The sequence below is a fragment of the Equus quagga genome, chromosome 19, assembly GCF_021613505.1.
Source record: "Equus quagga isolate Etosha38 chromosome 19, UCLA_HA_Equagga_1.0, whole genome shotgun sequence".
NCBI classification, from domain to species: Eukaryota; Metazoa; Chordata; class Mammalia; order Perissodactyla; family Equidae; genus Equus; species Equus quagga.
In genome coordinates, this window is record NC_060285.1 from 34,163,048 (window position 1) to 34,187,081 (window position 24,034).

At 34.6% G+C, this 24,034-nt stretch overlaps 1 protein-coding gene across 1 annotated transcript in view; it reads right to left on the reverse strand.

Annotated features, from left to right (window-relative positions):
* LRRIQ1 (leucine rich repeats and IQ motif containing 1) overlaps positions 1 to 24,034 on the reverse strand; it is a 201,435-nt gene that overhangs the window by 44,063 nt on the left and 133,338 nt on the right. Inside the window, exon 22 of the mRNA XM_046646524.1 lies at positions 20,100 to 20,201. Within this exon, the coding sequence (XP_046502480.1) occupies positions 20,100 to 20,201 (102 nt within the window). The remainder of the gene's footprint in view (positions 1 to 20,099; positions 20,202 to 24,034) is intronic.

Here is a 24,034-nt window from a genome sequence, read left to right on the forward strand (position 1 = left end):
CAAACAATCTAAAGAAAAATATAGAAATTCTAATTTAACATTACATGCCAAGAGCATGAACTCATTTTATCAGATGGATATTTGTATATATGCAGACAAATGAGAAGGGAAAAAAAGCACAATATGAGATTGGAAAGCAGCTTCAAAGTATACTCCACCACAAACACAAAGAATTCCATTTGTATGTGAGCGTGTCATTTATTAGTGGAAATTCTGAGAAACTTGCAACTTTGAGTTTGATATAAACTTTGAGTTTAGCATTTGAGTGATAATAAAATGTTGATTATATGGTAAGTTTTAATTTCTTAAAATTAAGTCTAAATATTACTTATAATAGTAATTCATTTAACTAATTTGCAAATAGTATTTGATATAATCTTTTCTCTTTAAATAGAAATATCTCATACTCAATTTAAGGTCATTAGTGCAAAGAATCATAGGATATATTTAAGAAAACTTCAAGGGATAATTTTATTTCTATATAATATTGACAAACACCACAAAATTGTTAAAAATTATAAATCCTAGAATCACAAGAATTACAAAAAAATCAGTTCACTGCTCCAGCTCAGCAATTCCAAAAGTATTAGTTTTTTCTCTTCCTCTTGAATAAAATTTCAAAATAAATTTTACCTTTACAAAACATATATATCACTATCTGAGTCAAAATATTTTATCTCTAAGTAGGGGATAAAAACTAAGTTAATTTTTATAATTAGATTTATTGCTGGAATGTTTAAAGATATCAGTTTCTTCTTTAATTCATGCTTCAATAGACTACTTAGGTTCAAGACCTTATATAGAGTGAAGAGAAGAAATGATCAGGGATAGCATATACATTGGGGGTGGTAGGTTAATATCAGAAGTGTGACTGATTGATTGATTGACATCACTTTTAGAAATCTGGATTAAAGCTGCCTATCAAATTTGTCCAGCTAAAATTTAGAGTAGCCCAGAATTTGTCTTCATTGACCAGAATCTGTATCTTGTCTATTCACTCAAGCACACGCGTTTTATCTTCACCTGGAAATTCCCTTTCCATGGAGTAATGATCAGCTGAGCAGATTAATAAATTTCCTCAACATACATACACATTTTAAAATATAATGCTTCAAAATGTATCCAGTCACAATAATCAACTTCTAAATTATACAAATTTCATTGTAAATGGCTACTGTTCCTGATAATGGCAACAACTAAAATGTGTTGAGCTTACTAAGCATTAGGTACTAGTCTCAGTGTTTTCCATGTACTGATTCATTTACTCAACTCTGTGACCTATGCATTACTTTACCTCATTGTACCAATTTTATAAATGAGGAAACAGACACAGAAAGGTTAAGTGTGTGATTAAAGTCATACCTCTAGCAAGGGGCGGAGTTGGGATTTAAACCTAGGTATTCTGGATCCATAGCTCACTCTCTTAACCATTAGTATCCTTTTTTAATTAAAATAATGATCTTGAAAAATCTTGCAGAAGGTGGTGAAACTTTGGGAAAAATACATAGGATCCCACAGTTGTATTAAACTACTATACAATCTCAATGGAAAATAGAAATAGTTTATTTTTCTGAGAAACACAAAAACATATATTGACTTTAATATATTAGTCATCCCTATTCTTCTAGAAAATGTTTCAAAAACTATGAAACCTTAAAATGAAGGAACATTGTTTATGATGATGAGGTTTTTCAAGATCCAAAACCTCACAGCTGGTTGGGCTTAAGTAGGAAATGATTAAATGAATTCCAAAGTTTGCTAAATAGATCTGAGGGGTGGCTGAGACAGTGGGACCTAAAGCTTGAATGTGAACACTGAATGAGTTGTAAGTTTAAGTTGGGAATAGGCCAATATCTGACTTTGAGTAATAGCAATTGGCAGGAAGAGTGTTTCTGAGAATCCAAAGATATTTTTTTTTAAGTCAGGACTGTTTATTAATTCAACAAATACTTATTGAGTGCCTAGTATAGATGAATCTAATACTGTTGCTAGGTTCTGGGGATGGGAGGAAACAGAAATATGACTAAGACTTGATCCCTGACCTTGAAAAGATTTACAGTCAGGGGAAGAAATTGATTAAAAACCTGTAGTTATAGGACAGTATTAAAGAGACATGGACAGAGGCATATGGGAGGCTTGGTGGTATTAGGAATTACTTACAGATGACATGACATTTATCTGAGACATGAAGGATAAGTAGAAATTTGAAACTAGAAAGGTGAGAAAAAGCATTAGAGATAAAGGAAATACGATGAAAGTATGAAGGGCAGGACATTTTTTTTTGGAAAGAACAAGCAGTCCATTATATTGAGGGAGATAATGAAGTAGTTCAACATGGTCAGGGAATATTTCAGGATGGGGGAGAAACGGCACAAGGTGGTGCTGGAAAGGTAGGTTGGGAATAGTACTCAAAGAGCATTGTGTGCTTAAGACTTTGGGCTTTGTACTAGAGGAATCAAAGACATTGTAAGATTTTAAACAGGAGTGTGCTATATGCAGAATTACAGTTAAGAAGACACTGCAGTACAAGTATATATGACAGCATTTACAAGACTGAGAGATGCTATCATCTTGTAGCTATTAGAAGATTGTATAGTCTTCCAATAGCTATTAGAGAGGAGGCTATTACAATATTTCAAGGAAAGAGACACTGCAGGCAACAGTTCATGTGGGGGTAGTGCTTATATTTAGTGAATGAGAAAGAAAACAGAATTAAGAATGATCCTGATTTTTCTAAGTGAGGAATGGCTAATGATATTATTAAAGAAATAGAGAATAAAAAATCTAACAGGTGGGCAGAGTGGAATGAATATAACACAGTTCATGTTAGACAGGCTGAGTTTGGAGTGCCTAGAAAAAATCAAAGGGGGAAGGATGAAGGAGATAGAATGAGTTGTCATTGCCTGTGAACATAGTTATACAAGAGAATTAGGTGTTAGATCTTGATCTTTTTCATCATGCCATGGGATTAGGTCTGATTTTTACTTCCACGATGTTTTCTTTTGCCTATTTACATGTCTCCTCAACTGGACTCAAGGGTAGTTTGGCTTTTTATTGTGAGGAAGAGTGGCCCTGAGCTAACATCCAATGCAAATCTTCCTCTTTTTGCTTGAGGAAGATTGTCCCTGAGCTAACATCTGTGCAAATATTCCTCTCTTTTGTATGTGGGATGCCGCCACAGCACGGCTTGATGTGTGGTGTGTAGGTCCACACCTGGGATCCGAACCGGCGAACCCTGGGCCACCAAAGAAAGTGCGTAAACCTAACCACTACACCACCGAGCCAGCCCCCCAAGGGTAGGTTTTTTAAAGACAGAGACTATGTCTTACTCATCTTCGTATCCCTATATTCATCTTTGTATCCTTAGACCTCGCATAATGTCTCACAAAGTAAACATTTGCTCTATGAGTAAATAAATACGTGGATTGAATAGAGAATAAGGTCAGAGACAAACAAAATTCTACAGAATATTGATATTTAAGGAACAGGAATAGGCAGAGAAGACAACTAAAAAGGAATGGTGAGATAAATAGGAGAACCAGGAGAGAGTGGGAATCAAAATGTAAAGAGAGAAGGGAAATTCTAGAGAGAAATTCCTGAAGGGGCAAGTAGAATGAGGGCAGAAAAGAGGTCCCTCAGTTTAGCAACTAAGAGGTTAACATCGATTGCCATAATGAACATAGTTTGAATAGAATGATGTGAATGTGACCAGAGTGTACACTCTGCATAACTTTCTAAAAGAATTGTACATGAGATTATAAATTTCGGTTTATTAGTTTGTCTCTCACCAAGCTGAACTTCTGAAGCAGGAACTGTTTTTTCACTTGTTCCTCCAATTTCAAGAACAGTGAAAGAAAATAGAAGCTTGAAAATGCTTTTTGAAGGAATCACAAAAGTAGCACAAAGAGAAGGTAAGGAATAAAGACACTGATTAGACTGCCTAAGGAGGCTCATAAAAAAAAAAAAGAGAAAGGGATGGGCTGGTAGCTTGAAAAGGAAACAAAATCACATTTTCAAAGGCAGAGACACAGCTTGTTCATATAGCAATTTTAAGAAGTTAGTGGATATAGCAGAGTCAGAAATTTAAGAAACAAAAGACAGGAGACAACTAAACGTGCACAATATCATGGGATCAGGCAGAATAATATCCAAAGCAAAGATAAAAATTTTAGCCTTGGAAAGGAAGTGGGACACTGTTTAGAAAGAGAGAAAGAAAGTTATAGTGAAGTTTGGAACGTGCATGGAAATAAAAACAATGCTTGCTGCCACGTACTGAGCACTGTGCTCAGCAATGATTTCCCTCCTCCTAACTGCTCTATGGGATACATATTATTCTTCTCATCAACAGCCGAGAAACGAGTTAAACGTACCCAAGCCTCATCACCACTATTTCTTTGCTTTTTCCCCTTACATCTGCATGTCTACTGTATTCATCCTGGTCCAAGCTACCATCTCTGGGCTGGATGATTGCAATGACCTTCTAACTGGTCTTATCATCTTCATTCTTGTTTCCTTTCTATCTGTTCTCCACACCACATGTTCCATAACCCTTACTTGAAAAACAAATATGACCATTTCATCTTTTGCTTAAAGTGACAGTTGCTCTTAGAATAAAGAAAAGCAAATCCTCAATATGGACCAAAAGTAACAGACTAAAATTGCTGTGTCCCCTGCCAACTTCTCCAGCTTCATCTCTTTCCTTGTTCTCTGGCCATAGTATCCTTCTTTCAGTTCCTTGAATGGCCCAAGTTACCCCTGTCTTCAGTCTTTCAATAGGCTCATGCTTTGGCCTGGAACACTCATTATACACACCTTCTCTCTTTGCCTAGTTACTACCACTCAAACTTCAAATTCAGCCCGTGTCACTTCTTCCCTTATCCTTCTGGGCTACATTTATAATGAGCTTCCCTTACTTTTCCTCCATAGAACTTTATTCAGTTGTGCCATTATACATTTATAAGAGTATTTATAAGTGTCAGTCACCCCCTACCCCGCCCCTGCCAGATAAGGAACTCCATTAACCAGGTGTGTGTGTATTTTATTCACCACTGTATTCTTATCTCCTTGTACAATGCCAAGTTCATGATGGATATTCAATAAATATGTGTTGGTAGATTAAATAGGGAAGAAAAGGAATTAAGTCTTAGTTCCTTCATTGTAAAGGCTAGCTATTCTAGTATCTTCAAAACAGTTCTATTCAACTTATCTAATGACCTTACGTAGCATGTATTATTTGCTCCAATTAATTAATGAGAAAATTAAGTATATAAAGGTTAAGTTACCAAAATTACATGAGTTTGGGCTGGGATCCAAACTCAGTCTTATCTAATTCCAAGTTAGTGCATGTGTTTCTGCTAGAGTGGAGATAACAAAAATTGAAAGGACAGATGAATGTAAGACTCATCCAAAAAAAAGAAAAATCCAGGCCTGCCCCGGTGGCCTCGTGGCTAAGTTTGGTGCACTCTGCTTTGGCAGGCCAGGTTTGGTTCTCAAGCACAGAACTACACCACTCTTCTATCATTGGCCATACTGAGACAGGGGCTCAAATGCAAAATAGAGGAAGATTTGCAACAGATGCTGGCTCATGGCGAATCTTCTTCAGTAAAAAAAAAAAAATCCTAGGTGAGTAATTTGATGCAGAGGTAAGAACAACAAAGTATAAACATTATTGTTACCACAACAATAAATATTTTAAATTCACCAGAAATCATTATCATTGTTAGACCTCCTGAATTAAGTCAATATTCATTTAGATTTACCCGTATATTCATCCTTTGCTCTTCATTACTTCCTATATCTCCAAGATTTCACCTGGAATCCTTTCCCTTTTGCCTAAAGAACATCCTTTAGTATTTACTTTAGACTTGGTCTATTGGTGAAGAATTTTGCTTTGCTTCTTTAAATGTATCATTGTTTTACCTTAATATGTTTTAATTTATTAACTTTTTATTAAAAATCTGGCCTTTAGTATGTGATTTCAAAAACATCTCACTTAATCATTTAAAAAAATTTCATCAAGGTTATATATGTGCATGGTTTTAAGAGGGGAAAATGGTAATCGCCAGCTCTACCCCTCCCATCCCCAATTTACACTCTTAAAGGCAACTACATTCAATCATAATCATCATTTCTTTTACTGTTGGCCCACGTATATCTTGACTTCTTTATTTTTGAAGTTTTTTATATTACTTATTGACTTCACAATATGAAAGATGCAGATTTAGCCATTTTACAATACCTCTACCATACAGACAGATATCTCCTCTTCCTATTTCCTAGACAAATCATCATTTTTGCTTATACCATGATTCAGTGTTTACCTATTTATGAATATGTTAATATCATTTACAGTTGAGCCCTAGAGGGTAGTGAAAGGGAAGCCTTCATAGCTTGTTCTATGGTTTTCCTCTAGCTGCAGGGAAGCATGAGGCTTTTATCCTCCGGTCAAGAAATTGTTAGAATCTGTACTGAATCCAGGATCAATGAGAATTCAGCTGTACCAGACCAAGAACTTTGACCTCATCATTGAGATTGCTTATTGAGCAATAAGTAACCAGTATTGATGAAGTGCAACTGAACCAGAGAACGGGAGCTAGTTATATATCCTGAAGAGGACTGTGTTACTAACTGGTCACGTACCTGAGAATACTATGCAACTAATTGATTATAATCAGAGCTGACGGCTTCCCTTAACTGAGGTTGTCCACACACTCACGGCCTCATCTCTCATGCCCACACATCTCCTAAGTGCAGAATGCATAGGACACCAGATGCTGTGCCCAGGCATCATGATGTCCTCACTACACGGAGCATGCTGCGTGGTCTCCTATCCTTTGTCCTCCCTTAAAGCTAAGGAAATTTAGTTTTGTGTGAAGCCTATTGTGTTCCACAAATTTAAGGGTTGATTTGACCTCAAAATACACTGCTGCTAGTAGAAAAAAGTGCCACAGCAGTTAGATTACATTTCCTTTCTTGTATAACTTTTTTGTTTTGTCACATTTGGTTATCTCATTTTTTACATTTAGTTTTCTATATACTATAAATAGTCTCCAAATTCTGTTAGATAGGTACATATACTGTACACTCATGCATTAATATTCTATACACATATCTATAGGTTACCCCAAAAGTCTCTTCCCAAAGAGTTTATCTCCTATCAAATATGTCCAAGCACATCAAACAAACAGAAAGATTTTCTTCCTCAGAGAGATTGCACATGATGTTTTCTGACATCATGAAGTATTTATTCTCTAAGCCTTGTGAGCTGTCATCCTGAGATCTCTCTTCACCATCATTGTAAAGATCCCTCTGTCTCTTTCTCTTGCTAGATCTCATGTATTCCTTTTTCATGGTGTACTCCTTCCTTTTTTGGAGTAGTTCCCCCAGTAGCTTCCTGAGCAAGGTTGCAAAAGAGACAAATTAAGGCTCAATATATTTATATTTTTAAATTTTACAAATAGTTTGCCTGTTTACAGAATTCTAGGTTGGAAACAACTTTTGCTAAGAATGTTGAATAGACTGTTCTATTATCTTCTAGGGCCTAAGATTAATGTTGGGAAATCCAGTGCCTTTTAGATAACTGATCCATTGCATGTGATCTGTTTTTCTTTCTGGAGTACTTTTAGGCTCTTTCCCTTGTTACTGGGTTTATGACATTTTTCTAAGATGTGCCACAAAGATGGATTTATTTTCATTCATTTTCCTAACATTCAATGGGCCCTCTTGATCTGGAAACCAGTATCCCTTAGTTTTGAGAATTTTTTGATGATTTCTCTGATAATTTCCTTCAGTCTATTTGTTGTTGTTTTATCCTTTCTTTCTGAATCTCCTATTATTTATCAAGGGTTGGACCTCCTTGACTGAGTCTTTTCTTTTTATGTTTTCTGTCATGCTTCCCATCAGTTGGTATTTTTGCCCAAGTTTCTGGGAAATTTCTTAACACTATCTTTTAACTTTATCTTCTGTCAAGTTTTCATTTCTGTTATCACGTTTTTGTTTTTCAAAGACAGACTTTTGGTTCTCTGACCTGATTCTTATTATAGCATCTCAGTCTATTTCATAGATGCAATCTTTTCTTATGTCTATGAGAATATTCCAGGTATTTTTGAAGACTTTTTCACCTGGTACAGTGCCTGTTTCAGCTGATTATTATGTTTGTTACTTTTTCCTGTATTCTTCATGTTATAGGTTTCTTTCAAGTGTTTAAGAATCCTCATTTATGTGCTTACATTTTAGAGTGGGGGTCTAAACATTGACAGGAAACTCTGCACAAGTGAGTGAGGCCTATCATCTGAGAGCCTCAGAGTAAGGTGCCCTACATTTGTACATTGGAAATACCTGATGTTAATATTTAGATGTTTCCTCTTGGAATGCTAAGAATCTCCAGAAAGACTCTTCTAATCTCTTTCCTGGAGGTTAAGGGCATGGCGCTATGCAGTGAATGTCTGTGTCTCTCTACAATTCCTATGTTGAAACCCTAACTCCCAATGTGATGGTATTTGGAGACGGAGTCTTTGGGAGGCAATAGGGGTTAGATTAGGTCATGAGGGGTGGGGCCCACATGATAGAATTAGTGGCCCTAAAAGAAGAGGGGGGAGAGAGAAATGCATGCACCAAGGAAAGGCCACATGTGTACACAACAAGGAGGTGGCCATCTGTAAGCCAGAAAGCTCTCACCAGGAACTGTATCAGCAGGCATCCTGATCTTGGACTTCTCAGCCTTTAGAACTGTGAGAAATAAATTCCTGTGTTTTTAAGCCACCTAGTCTATGGTATTTTTTACGGCCATTCGAGCTGACTAAAAAATATAATTATCAGCACTCTGGAAGCTGAGCAAGGGAAGGGCTTGGGGCCTTGGCATTTAATGTGTATACCTACACTTACTCTTCTTAGTTTTAGCAAAGTGCCAAGAATCTCAAATAAGCCTGGTATTCCTGAGTCCAGAGACTGTTTTATTCCATCCAAAGAAATAAGTTCAAGAATTTTGCAAGGGTAATTCAGACCTATTTATTTTATTATCCTCTTCACCTCACTTCCAGAAGGCCTAATACCATCAATTCTGAAACTCTGAATTTGAGATAGTTCTTATATTTCATTGCTGATTTAAGCTTTTTCTTTCTCCTTATGGCTCATATATTTATTTTCTAGCCTAAAACATTCTATTGCTGTTGCTCCTTCCTTATATTCCCATACTTGTTAGTATGTGCCTTAAAAATATCTCCACTGAAATTTTAATAAGGGTTTTCAGATCCATCATCTTTATCTGGAAGACCTCAGATTATCATTTAATTTTCAAGATATCATGAGAAGTAAACATTGGTGTTCCAAATTACAGATGGGAAAACACAGACATTGATCATACAGCTAGTGGGCATCTATGCAAGATTCAAACCTTAGTCTTCTCCGTCCAAATCCCTTGTTACTTTGCTATCTCATGTAGCCTTCTTCAGCTGGAAGACTAATGTCCTTGATGATGAACTTTCCAAGGTGTCATAATACTTCTCTGGGACCTTGATAGGATTATTGGCTATCCCAGAAAGATAGAAATTGTCCTAGGTAGCAAGTAGGTGGGCACTTGATACAGGTGGGCAGAGAGGTTTCTTTCAGGGGGTAAACAGCAGCACAGATAACAAAAGGGTACCATGGGCTTCTCCCTGCTTTCTCTGTGAAGCTTTGGCTCAGGAGTCCTAGTGTCATCTTCTTTCTTCCTTGTGGCTGTACAGAGAAGCAGCAGGTGGAGAGCTGAGTGGCATGAGTGGCTTGCTTTCATTTTTGAAGAAGAAAGTTTTGCCGAGTATAGACTTTCATGGTGGAACTTATTTTCTCTTAACACTTTGAAGATATCATTACATTGTGTCTCAGTCAGCTTGGGCTGCCATAACAAAATAATGCAGACTGGATGTTTAAAGGACAGAAGTTTATTTTCTCATAGTTTTGGAGTCTGGAAGTCTGAGATTAAGGTGCCAGAAAGTTTAGACTCTTGGAGGCCTCTCTCCTTGGCTTGCAGATGGTCACTTTGTCACTGTGTCCTCACATGGCCTTTCCTCTGTTAGCATACACTCCTGGTGTCTCTTCCTCTTCTGATTAGGATACCAGTCCTGTTGGATTAGGGCCCCACTCATCTGATCTCATTTCACCTTAATTATCTCCTTAAAAGCCCTATCTCCAAATACTGTCAGATTGAGGTTTAAGGCTGAAACCTATGAATTTGGGGAGGGGCACAATACATAATTTTTTTGGCTTTCATGGATTATATTAAGAAGCCCGCTTCATTGTTATTGCTCCCTTGAAGATAATAAACTCTTTTCTCTGGCTCTTTAAACAATTTTTCCCTTTGTCTTTGTTTTTTTAGCAATTTTACTATGATGTGCTACAGTATGGTTTTCTTTGTATATATTTTCTTAGTGATTCATGGGGTTTCTTGAATTCATAACTTGTGGGTTTTTCCTCACTTTTGGTAAGCTCTCAACCATCAACTCTTCAAATATTACGTCTACACCATTCTCTCTCACCTCTCCTTCTTGGACTGTAATTACGCATGTTAGACATTTTTGCTGCATCTCACACGTCTCTTCTCTTTTCTGTATTTCCCATTCTCTTTCATTTCATGCTTCAATTTGGATATTTCTTCCAGAGCTATTTTCCAATCCAGTAATTCTCTCTTCAGTTTTGATTAATCTGTAGATAAATTCATCCATTGAGTTCTTAATTTCAGTTTTGCTGTGCTTTTAAGTTATAGACTTTCCATTTGGATATTTTTACAGGTTTAGTATCTATTGAAATTCTTAATTTCTTTTTCTACATCCCTAAAGTTATTACGTATATTTCTCTTAAAGTTTCCATTATCTGAAATCTTAGTGGCTCTATTTCTATTGTCTATTGCTTATCATGGTGTTCAATGACTTGTCTCATCTTCTTGTATGCCTATTTCTTTTATTGTGTGCCAAATATTGTATAGGAAAAAATGTAGAGATAATTTGAAGCTTGGGATGATGTTATCTATTTTTTGGAGATCGTTTATATTTGTTTCTGGCAAGAGGCTAGTAGAAAGTCAATTTCCAGTTCACCTAGACTGGTGACATTATCAAAAGCTTGCTCAGCTTCTCAGCTTTCTGGATTTCCTTCTTGACTCATAATTCTTTACTTATTTGTCAGTTCTCCAATGATTTCAATTAGATTTTTTAAAACTAAGTTTTCTAGCTTTTAAAGCTGTTCTCTGCAGGAAGGTTGGTTTGAATTACATAGTCCTCTATTAACAGAAGTGGAAGTTCTCTTGTATTTTTTTAATGAAAAATCAACTAATAATATCTCACAGTCTACATATCATGGTTCATTCAAAGAATTCTAAGAGCTCTGAAGGCCTTTCTTATTTTTTAACAATACATACATCATATATATATATATATATGAAACGCATAAAGTATATATATCTAATATATATTTATATATGTAAAGCACATATACAAAAGGTATATATATGTACATGTAAACATATACTTGGTAATACATTATATACATTTTATTATGATTGAATTTAGGGGGAAATTTGAAAATACAAACTACTTATAACTGATGTGGATAAAAAAGAGTTTAATCAGCTTCTCTATGACGCTGGATTGCCATTCCCTGAATCTCCCTTATGCATAGATAAATAATTTTAAAAAAATTACAGTTTATGGGGCCAGCCCGGTGGCACAGCAGTTAAGTTCACACGTTCTGCTTTGGCGGCCCAGGGTTCGCCAGTTCAGATCCCTGGTGTGGACATGACACTGCTTGGCAATCCATGCTGTGGTAGGTGTCCCACATATAAAGTAGAGGAAGATGGTCATGGATGTTCCAGTCTTCCTTAGTGAAAAGAGGAGGATTGGTAGCAGTTAGCTCAGGGCTAATCTTCCTCAAAAAAAAAAAAAAAATTACAGTTTGTTTTATGCTTCACTGGACTACATTCCCTAATTGGATTTTCTTCTGTAGGAAATCGAAATGATCCCAAACCTGATATTATTAAATGGTATGATAGTGCCTAGAACAGATTTAGGGAGTTTTCTTTATTAGCACATAATATCCACTTATTTTCTTTCTTATTCAAATACTTATTGAGTTCCAACCATATACCAGGCTCTATTCTAGGTGCTGAGGATACAACAGTGAATAAGACTGACATGGTTCTCCTTTCACGAAAACTTACATTCTACTGGTGGAAACACAACATGTAAGTAACAGTTTAAACTAATAAATGAGACAATAGCAGGTACCTGAATGTGGCAGGTGCCATGAGAGAGAGTAACTAGGCAGAGAGGAAAGGGTTACTTTAGATAGTGCAGTAAGGGGAAGCCTTCTCACAGGACTAGAAATGCAAAATAAACGAGAGGAACCATTTGTGCAAAGTGTTGAGGGCAGTTTCCGGGCAAAAAGATGAACTACAAAGGCCCCAAAGTAAGAAAAGCCCTATTCAGTTTGAGGAACAGAAAGAGGATCTGACGTTTACAGTCAGGTGGGCCCTGATGTGGAGTATAGCTTTTGTTCTAAGTGCAACGGGAGGCCATGCAAAGATTTTTAGACACTTAGTTAACAAAAACGTGCCATAATTATATTTTAAAAAGAAGTTAAAATATAGTTCCTGATCTTCAATTATCTCTAAGTTGATCCTCCAACTTACTTTTCAATTTTATTTATCTTTGCTATTGACTCTTTCCCCAGGGTCCTTTTCTATCTATTAGTCAAGCTGAGAAATAAAAAACAATCATACAAAAATTAGACAAGATTTTGCTAGCTGATTTTTAATTCCCTGTAAGTGCAGGCAGATTTTTCAGTTTTCTAAAAAGAATAGTTTTTCTCCTACATCATTACTGTAAGGATTTTATTAATTATTATAGATAAAGCACTTGGAACAAAGCCTTGTACAAATTGTAAATGACAGGCAAGAGTAAAGAGACTATTCTATTCTACTACATTACATTACACTATATGGTAGATACAAGTTCATCCAGGATACTGTGAGAACACAGTGAGTAGTGTTCCAAGCTAGAATCAGAAAAGTTTTCCTAAGGGATTAATGCCTGACATGACAAGGATTAGTCAAGTGAAGAGAATTTCTGAAATGCATAAGACAGTGAGTCCAATTTGTCAAAGGAAGAAACATATTCAAAGACATTATATAAATATCTTGCAGCTCCATCTATATTTAAAGCTGTTTAAGAGTACAGTCCTTTGTGTTTTTATCTATTCATTAAAAAACTTTTATTAAGCATCAATTATATATTAGGGGCTATACTAAGAGTGATGGATACTAAGAGGGTACATGGAGCTTAAATTTAGTAGGAAAATGGTAATACAAAGTATACTGATTGTTGAAAATTGAGATACTGGTGGACAGATAACCTTTTATAAATATTCATATCCATGACTACTTTGATTAATATTGAGCCTTGCTCAGTAGAAATAAGACTCTTCTTATTTCTTCTTAAGAGCATGCCTTCGTGTAGTCTTTGGTTGCCTGTATAGACCCTGCGGCATTTACTCTACCAGTTCTTACTACCAATTGCTTTAGCACTTTTAGCAAGTACTATATACAGCTTTGGAAATACAAGACATACTGTAAAACAGTCTACATCATGTGACCCTGTGCACTAAGCTGGTACTAAAAGAGAGAAAGTAGGAGAAGAAAATGCTTGTAGTCACACAATAAAAAATACCACAGGGGGCGGGCCAGGTGGCGCAGTGGTTAAGTTCGCACGTTCCGCTTCAGCAGCCCGGGGTTCACTGGTTCAGATCCCAGGTGCGGACACGGCACTGCTTGGTAAAAGCCATGCTGTAGTAGGCGCCCCATGTATAAAATAGAGGAAGATGGGCAAGGATGTTAGATCAGGGCCAACCTTCCTCAGGAAAAAGAGGAAGATTGGCAGTAGTTAGCTCAGGGCGAATCTTCCTCAAAAAAAAAAAAAAATACCACAAAACAAGATGGTTTGAGTAGAAATGCTCTGAAGAAAAAAGCACAGAAATTAAAGGTCTTTTAACGCCTTGAATTCTCAAAAGTTTAATACAAAAGTATTTGAACATCCACGTTGTATAATGACATATGGTATGGGTGAATCTTCATTTTTGTAAGAGGAGAAATAGGAAGGATGTTAGTGAGGACAGCACCACACTGTGAATTAAGAAAACCTGACTTTAAAAGTACAATTGTCTCAGGGATTGGAGGATCTAAGGCTAACCCTCCCTCTCTGAGAAGCTTGTCGGGCCAGATCCAAGTTTTTTCCTGGCTTGTCTAGTTTCCTTCCTTTGTCAAAGCCAGAACTCCAAACTTGGCATTGGCTTTAGAAGTCGCAAATTTAAAAATTTCAGCAGATTAGGGAAGGAAAGTCATTTATGTATAAATAAAAAGAGCAATGAATCAAGCAAAAATATAGTTTTACTTTTGGGCTGTGTGGACTGGTTCTCATCTATCTGAAAATCAAAATAGGTGATTGAAAATATTGTCACTCAGAGTCTAACAGATTTGGTACTTCATAATGTTAGGTAATCATAATAATATTAACATTAGATGACATAGTAGCTAATTATAGGGCACAAGTCAGATATTTATCACCATGTTGGCAGTAAACTGTTTCTTAAATTAATGCAAGCTATGAGAAAGGAATAAAAAAATTGATTACTGTTTCCCAGAGTTTTGCCTAATTTAATAGTCTTTGTTTTTTCATAAATATTGTGATTCTAAGTTTAAATTCACTTCAGGGTTAGCCAAGAACATTTGCTCTTCAGTGTCTGCATTTTGTTTGATTTTGGCTACCTTTGTTTTGATAAAGAAATTATCTCTATTTCCTTTCAGCCACTTACTCTCTGCATGATCTTGGGCAAGTCACTCATCAAGCTCTCAAAACTAGTTTCCTCATCTGTAAAATGTTGACAGTTATAGTACATTGTCCAGAGTTTCTGAGAAGGTTGAATCAGAGAATTTAATAAAACTCAGCACAGTACCTAGTAAAAAATACAACAAATACTACCAATAACAAACAAGAGAAAAAAAATAAAGCTATGCTTTTACAATGAATGTTGCCAATGATTACATGTTTTGAGCACCTACTCTGTATTTATATTGTGTGTTTCAAGCATTTCATGAGTAGGATCTCATGAAATCCCCAATAATGAGTATCCAGTTTTACAGGTGAAAACTAATACTAAACAGAGAAGTTAAAAAATGTCCCCAGGGTCACACAGCCAATAAACGGTAGCATCCAGATTCAAACTGTTTTAGACTAACTCTGGAGGCTATACTTTACGTCCATTAAGCTATGCTTCTCCTTATACCAGTGATAGCTATACAAGAGCGATGTCAGGGCACCAAACTTAATATTTAAAACCAAAAAAGGAAACTTGGTGAAAGATCTTCAAGGGAATAACCAAGGAAGTGTTTCAAATTCCAACACAAGATCAGACATTGAAACGCAAGTAGAGATTATGGGTGATTAAGGATAAACCAAGACAGGTACTCAACACTAAATAAATATAAATAGATAAACAAATAAGTCAAGTAAACCAGTGTTGAATCTGTAAAGTCCTCAGGCACTTAGTTGTGTATTATAGGAAGAATTGACTGATATATAACCCGTGGCACATATATGAGGTTACCCTGGGAACAGGTGTGGTCAAAGCGTCCTCAGCCTTGGTTGGGTTAAAGGTCTGAATCAGGCAGCCAGACAAAAATTGCCAATATTTCATGAATATGACAAAATATTTTGTAAAACAAGCTCTCTTAAAAGGATATAGTTATTTACCTTATATCATTTAATATAATTTCATATTTCATATTAAATATTCCTCAAATTTAAGCATATTTTTTACCCTAGACCAGGAGTATATCTACCATCCTCTCTGTCCTGATAGTGATATCCAGATAAAGGCAACAATAATAACAAAAGTATTTTAGTTCAATTTATAAGAGGAATCATGGAAACCTCACATAAGTAATATTCAAAGTAGAGAAGAAAGTATTTTTAAACTTACCATTTTTAAAAAAAATCAGATGTTATTATAAAATAAATGGGCATTATAGAAAGAAATAGTAAAATAACAGTATAATCTAATTTCAACAAAACCAAACACCTTATAATACACTGCTGGTATGCCATTGTGCTGAGATGCTGTTCCACATAGACTCATTCATTCTAAACCTACAGCAAAACTTAATTTTGGGGGATAAGATGCCCAACTATTAATTTTATTTGAATTTTTAAGGGAAAACAAAAATTACATTGTGGTGATGGTTGTATAACTGGAAATATATTGAAATTCATTGAGTTGTATTCATAACGAGTGCATTTTATACTATGTAAACTGTATTTCAAAGACCTGGTTTAAAAATGTGCCCTCTATTGGGAAGCTGGAGTTAGGCTGCTAACCAGGAAGCTGACTGGCTTTTGTGGGCCGGTTGGAAAATCAGAGTGTGAGTCTAGGAGACGGGTGAGGCCAGAGCAGCAGTTAAAGATAACATGGGATTCAACCTGGCCAGTAATGATCAAATAATCTTTGCCTCACTCTTTTCCCCTTAAAAAAAGGGGCATAAATAAGCATATTAATTAGGGGGAAAAAAGTTCTGCCATGCACAACCGTTTTTGCTACGCATACTCCTTAAAAAAAAAATAAAGCCTTAAAATAACTGTTAGTCACCAGAATATCTGGTACATACATTAAAGACCATTCAGTGAAATTAATGAAATGACAAATGTACTTGAGGTTGCAAAAAAAAAGTAAACTAAATACATTTCATGTGGGGGAAAGAAAACCAAAATACACGTCATACCACAAAGCATATGTGAAAATGTTCTATGTTCTATATCTCTATCTCTATCACTTTGTCTCTATCACTATTGGAACTATTCCTAGGATATCTTATATTAGTATACAAATCAATAAATATATCATACACACCTATATACTATCCTTGATGATAACAGATCTCCACATTTCACAGAACAAGAGAAAAATGCAACAGCACATGTTAGGATGGATGTCTGTTTTCTGATTCTGAGATGCACACTAATTTAAAGGGTAAAAATGCTCCCATTATCTTCTTCCTAGGCATTTCTTTTCTAAAGAAATAATGCTCCTATTTAACAGGTCATATCTGTGGAGTGGTTGTAGATTTTAGCAGAATCTCTATTCTTCCTTTTAAAAACAATGAAATGGTGAAATTAAGCGTGCAACAAGGAAACGAAACTTGATTAAAACCCAAGTCTTATTTTCTATTGGAAACATATTGTAATTCAATTAAAATACTGATCCATAAATTTTTTTGAAATATTGATTTTTGACATCTCTAATGGTCACCAAATTTTTTAAATTTTTTACTATGGAAAAATTTAAATATTAAACAAAATTGAATGGCAAAACAAATCTCTATATGCCATCATCTATTGATCCAACAATTTACCACATTTGCATTACCTATCTTTCTATGTATATATTTATATCTATATACTTTAAAGAAAATTCTAGACCCCATGTCTTCCACTCCTACATACTTAATAAACATCTCTAGAAAAGTATAAAATTGGTGTTTATCAAATTTTTTTTAGTTTGAAACAATACTGAATAGAAATGTAAATCAAAATGTATCTATTTTCCCGAACAAAGAATCCTAAAGTTTATATGGAACAACAAAAAATCCTGAATAGCCAAAGCAATCCTGAGAAAAAAGAGTAAAGCTGGAGGCATCACAATCCCTGACTTCAAAATATACTACAAAGCTATAGTAATCAAAACAGCATGGTACTGGCAGAAAAACAGACACACGACCAATGGAACAGAATTGAAAACCCAGAAATAAAACCACATATCTATGGACAGTTAATCTTCGATAAAGGAGTGAAGAACATACAATGGAGAAAGGAAAAGTCTATTCAATAAATGTGTTGTGAAAACTGGACAGCCACATGCAAAAGAATAAAAGTAGACCATCATTTTATACCATACACAAAAATTAACTCAAAATGGATTAAAGACTTGAAGGTAAGACCTGAAACCATAAAACTCCTAGAAGAAAACCTAGGCAGTATGTTCTTTGACATCAGTCTTAGCAGTATTTTTTTGAATACCATGTCTCCTCAAGCAAAGGAAACCAAAGAAAAAATAAACAAATGGGGCTACATCAGTCTAAAAAGCTTCTACAAGGCAAAGAAAGCCACCAACAAAATGAAAAGATAATCCACCAACTTGGAGAAAATATTTACAAATCATATATCCAATAAGAGGTTAATTTCCAAAATACATGAAGAACTCACACAACTCAACAACAATAAAACAAACAACCCAAACAAAAAATGGGCAGAGGATCTCAACAGACATTTTTCCAAAGAAGATTTACAGATGGCCAATAGGCACATGAAAAGATGTTTATCATCACTAATTATTAGGAAAATGCAAATCAAAACTACAATGAGATATCACCTCACACCCATCAGAATGTCTATTATTAAAAGGACAAGAAATAACAAGTGTTGGAGAGGATGTGGAGAAAGGGGAACCCGAATACACTGCTGGTGGGAATGCAAACTGGTGCAGCCCCTATGGAAAACAGTATGGCGATTTCTCAAAAAGTTAAAAATGGAGATACCATATAACCCAGCTACTCCACTTCTGGGTATTTATCAAAAGAAAAGATTTTCAAAAAGATATATGCGGCCTTATGTTCATTGCAGCACTATTCACAATAGCCAAGACTTGGAAGCAACCTAAGCGCCCATCAATGGATGAACGGTTAAAGAAGATGTGGTATATATATACAATGGAATACTAGTCAGTCATAAAAAAGATGAAATTGTGCTATATGCAACAAAATGGATGGACCTTAAGGGTATTTTTCTAAGTGAAATAAGTCAGACAGAGTAAGACAAATACTGTATGATTTCACTCATATGTGGAAGATAAACACATAGATATGGAGAACAGATTGGTAGTCATCAAAGGGGAAGTGAATAGGGGGCACATGAAAGGGGTAAAGGGACACATATATATGATGAAAGATGGAAACTAGACTTTTGGTAATGAACACGATGCAGTCTATACAGAAGCCAAAATCTAATGATACACACCTGAAATTTACACAATGTTATAGACCAATGTGACCTCAAAAAATAATAAAAAATAAATAAAATTGAATCATGAAATATTGAATCAAATATGTAAAAACTGAATATGCATGTAGACAAGGATGAGAATGTAATGTCAATTATAAAATTCATTTTTCATGTTAAATGCTAATATTTTAATAATACTTTTATAATAAAGGAATATTGAAAAATAAAAAATGTATCTATTTCCAACTATGCTAGGAAGATGCATTAATTTTAAGATTTAGAATGTGCAGAAGACAAAGTATTAAAAATTCTAAATAGTTCACTTCTATTCAAATATATTTGACTCTATTTTTTCCTATTAGAAATGACAATCCAAAAGTATACGTAAAACTATGAACATTTTAATATTAAAAAGAAAGCTATGGCACTCTTGCTTTTAGTCACATTTGCTGCTCTATTACATTTAAATATTTCTGTTTAATAACTTAAGTCCATAATTCTTCTGAATGCTGAAATCAGAAACATAATCTGCCACTTAGCTATGTAAATCCTTCACCCCAGAAGTGAGTTAGGCCAGCCTCAAATATAGTAAAATATTTAAAATTCTAGAGTTTAATTTATAATGTTTAATGCAATCTGACTGTATTGGCAGTAAAGTGAATATATTAGAACATCATTTCAACATGTGATCACTTCCATTGATACAGGCCAATATTATCTGTCAGTGTAAAATTTAACTAAAGTTAGTGACACTGATAAAACAGCGTTATAAGACTTTCACATAAAAATACAAGGAATTTAAATTTATATAAGCATTAATACAGCTACTACTCTAATATGCTCATGAATCAACACACTAAATTAGTATTTTTAGCTCCAAGAACCAGATTTTGACTTTAATTTTACCTTATACATAATTTTTTACATATGTACTTTAGGACTACTGAGGATTTAAGAATTTTGTTTTAAATACAATTTTCCATCTTTTTATCCTTTTTACCTTTCTATACATCTCTGATTAAACCATACCTTCAAAGTAACCATCTCTTCTGGGCTGTGACTTCTTTGATAATTTTGTATCAGAAACTTTCTTTTCACTGTTTTTGAACAATGCTAGGCGCATGGTGGGATCTAGACAAAAAGAGCAAGATAAGACAAAAGTTCAGCCTCTGGTTCATTCCTTCTCCGAAATGGCTATAGATTTTCTTATGATGCTAAAAAGTAATACCCATTCTATAAGGTTCTGTTAAATTGATGCTTATGTTATTTTAAAAAGCTTCATAATGTAAAAAGGTAACCAACCATTCATACATTCTTGGTTATCTAGTTAAACACATAGCTAATATCTAACACAAAGAACAGAAATATTCACAATGTGAAAATTTTACACTTAAATTTTCCAGTTATGGCATTATCTTTTTGTTTGGGGAGTTGCTTTATTGATTATTTTAGCTCCTTTCTTAAATTCCTGGTATTTCTGCTGAAATAAAGTAAAATTTTCATAAATGCATAATAGGTAAAAGCTATTATTACAGGAAAAACCACATGCCCTACTTTTCTCTCCTGTAAACTGTGAGGAGCTGGTGTGTAGGAGACGGAAGAAAGACAACTAATGGGATGAAGAACAGATAGAAAAGGATTATTTCACTAACTTTACAGATAAACCAATGGTTTCTCTTTCGCCTTAATGTCTTTTATGTACATAACAAAGAAGATGTATAGATTCTATATTTTTTTTATAGTCAAGAGCATTCTAAATCTATTAATTTTAGAAAATAAGTAGGATGATTGCAAACGTAGCGTCCTATAATCTTTTACTGGTAATGAATGGTTCTACAGAATGTGAAATTGGGGATTTGGTGCAGTTGAATTAAGACGAAAGGTTTTCACTTGGTGAAGAACTGTAAAAAGAAAATGTGAAAAGAAAATGGTGAAGTTAAGTAACAGGGAGTAGAATAAAGAGTGGAAAGTTATGCATTTAAAGTAGGTTAACATAAAACCACAATGTAGAGCGGTATGCATTTTCTTAGTATTTTACATCATCTTGACAAAAGAAAGTTTAAAAATCTTTGATTAACATCTAGTGCAACAGAATTGAATATGCTAAATGGAAAAATAAGATTTTATATATCATAAAGCCCAAATTACATACTTCAATAAAATGCTAAGGTAGAGTGTTTTTAAGCATGTGAATTAGATACGCAGAACAGTATTTGCAGAGTTATTCTCAAACATCAGTAACCTAAATTTCCATTAGTCTTCCAGTAATAATTTATCCCTATTAAGCATGATTTACATGTTTCATAGAGATTATATTACTCAAGATTAGGAAAAATACTAGTCAGTATTTGGCCACATCTCATAATTATATGTGACCTAAGGTATTATAAGAATTGGGTGCTTCTATATGAATTCAATATGAATTATATCAATAAGAATGATTTTTAAAACTGTATATGTATTTAATAGAATAAGTATTAGATATCATCTGAGTCATTTATGAGAAAACCATAATGATATGTCAAAAGGAGACTTAGGGAAGATAGCTCACCACGGCCTTATATTCTGTATGATACCTTATAACCTGCTGATCTTTCTACACATTCTCCTGCATTTCTTGCTTTTCAATTTGATCTATGTATTTCCTGAGCAAAGACATTATAATTTGACAGACCTGGGGTAGATCCAAGCTCCAACTTTTACTAATGTTATAACTCTGGACAAACTGCTCTCAGCCTCTGCCTCCTCCTCTGTTCAATAGAAACAGTATTGACTTTGAAGCATTACTTTGAGAATTATCGAGATAATGTGTGTAAAGCATCAAGACTTGTGCCTGCATACATGCAGGTGCTCAACAAATGGCAGGTAGGAAACATATAATTACAAGACAAACAACAATAATATTTCCAACTTATGATATTCTTGGAAAAGATCTAAAATCCTTCAAAGAATAAGGTGGATATATAGGAAATTGATGGATCCACAATTGGCTTCATTTTATTCAATATAGCACATGGAACAAAAGCTATGGATCTTTTATAAGTTCTTTGCTACTGCCCTGGAAAAAGAACAATCTCTCTATGAATTGATTTCTTAATATGAAAACATGGATAAAAATATCAGTTTCCTCATATTATTTCCAAGATCAAATAAGTTAATACACAAAAAATATTTAGAAGAGTTGTCCAGCTCACTTTACTCAATAAAATAATTTTATTCATCAAGAGCACATAAAGAGTGCTACATATGCAGTATCTTTTGCTTCAAAACATTCTGACTGTGCCACCTTAAATTGATTTAAAACAAATTAATTCATATTTCAAAGGGATGAGGATAAGAAGCAAGAAACATAGTCATCCTAGATGGAAAAAAAAATCACTTGACTTTGATAGTCTCTGGAAACACTACTGTGAATAAGACACTATTCTTACCCTCAAAAAATACAAAATCACATAAAAAAGTCAGGAGAGAGGATATTGTAAAGACTACAGATTGTGACAGCTTTTCCTTGCATTATAAAGTCAGTTTTGTGCATTTAAATCTACTCCTCTGAGATCATCAATGGCAAGTCTATGTTGCTGTTTTTTAAATCTTTCTATCTCTCAGTATGACTTGCCCAGTGTCTGGGAAACAGGTTTTAAATATGTCTTTAATAAAATATTTAAAGAAACCCATAAGTAAGCTGAGTTTCTGTTATGGATATGGCTCTGTACTCCACACTTTATATCCATTATCTCATTTAAGTAACAATATTCTTAGGCATTAGCATACCCTTAAAATTATTTCATCCCTCGTGTAATCCCTTTTCAGCTTCTGGAATCCTAATCTTAACTCACTGGTTTATTTTATTCTCATTAACTTCATACATGAAAATCGAGTTATTATCCATTTTATGAATGTGCCAAGTAAAGCAGTGCTATAAAATGTTTTATGTTAAAGTTGAATGACAAGCTATATTTCATTATCTTATAAGTACTATTTATTAATTTAAATTTGCCTTCCAAAAATCAAATATATATTTAAATGACTATAATACACACACACAGTCAGGCACATATACACAGTCAAATGTATTTAGTGACTTTTTATCTAATTTATCGCTGATTCGGTTAACAGTAATTTATTGAACAGCTACCACGGTATTAGGTTCTGGGAATTCAGTGGGGGAATAAATGCAGTCTCTGCCCTCAAAGATCTTACTACTCAAGAGGTTTTATTATTGGTTTGTTGAGAGCACAACAAAGTAACATTTGATCAAAATTCTTTTTGGAAATCACTGAGGTAAACAAAATAAATCAGCAGTAAATTTCATTTTGCCACAGTTTTGTCTATAATGTTCCCTTTTTATCCTTCCCCCTTAACATTCCTTAGTTACCTTATCATTTTGCAACCTGATCTCTTTGCTGTAGCCCATGAACTGCTTAATTCATATTAAACAGTTGGCCTTTCTTATTTTCTACCTGGCTTAATTCTTGGTTATACCTAAATGTTCCCAACACAATCTCAAGCTATTTTCTTCATTGAAATAAGATCAGCACCTACTTATTGAATGCTTAGCATGTACTTGACACTGTGTTATAACACAGGTGTTATAAACAGCTGCAAGATGATTCTCATCCCTAGTCGTGGCTCTACCCTTATAACTAAAGGAACCTTGTTTGTTTCATCCTGCTCTTTCTTTTCTCTATGAAATTTGCAAATTGATATGCATACATATGATGCATGTTGGAAAATCAGATTATGTCTTCATCCTTATATTCTTAGCCCTTAAACTTCTTACTGTCTCCTCTCCACCAAAATCCCTTTACTTAGATCTCATCCTCTCTGAGCAGTGCTCCACATCAAAACCAATCCCTCACTCTCTTTCCCCATCCAGCTCAGCTCAGTCTTGCTACCAATTCTGCTCACTGCCTTTAGGTTATTGACCCCCATGTTTTCAATAAACCAGCAACTCTCACCTTGCA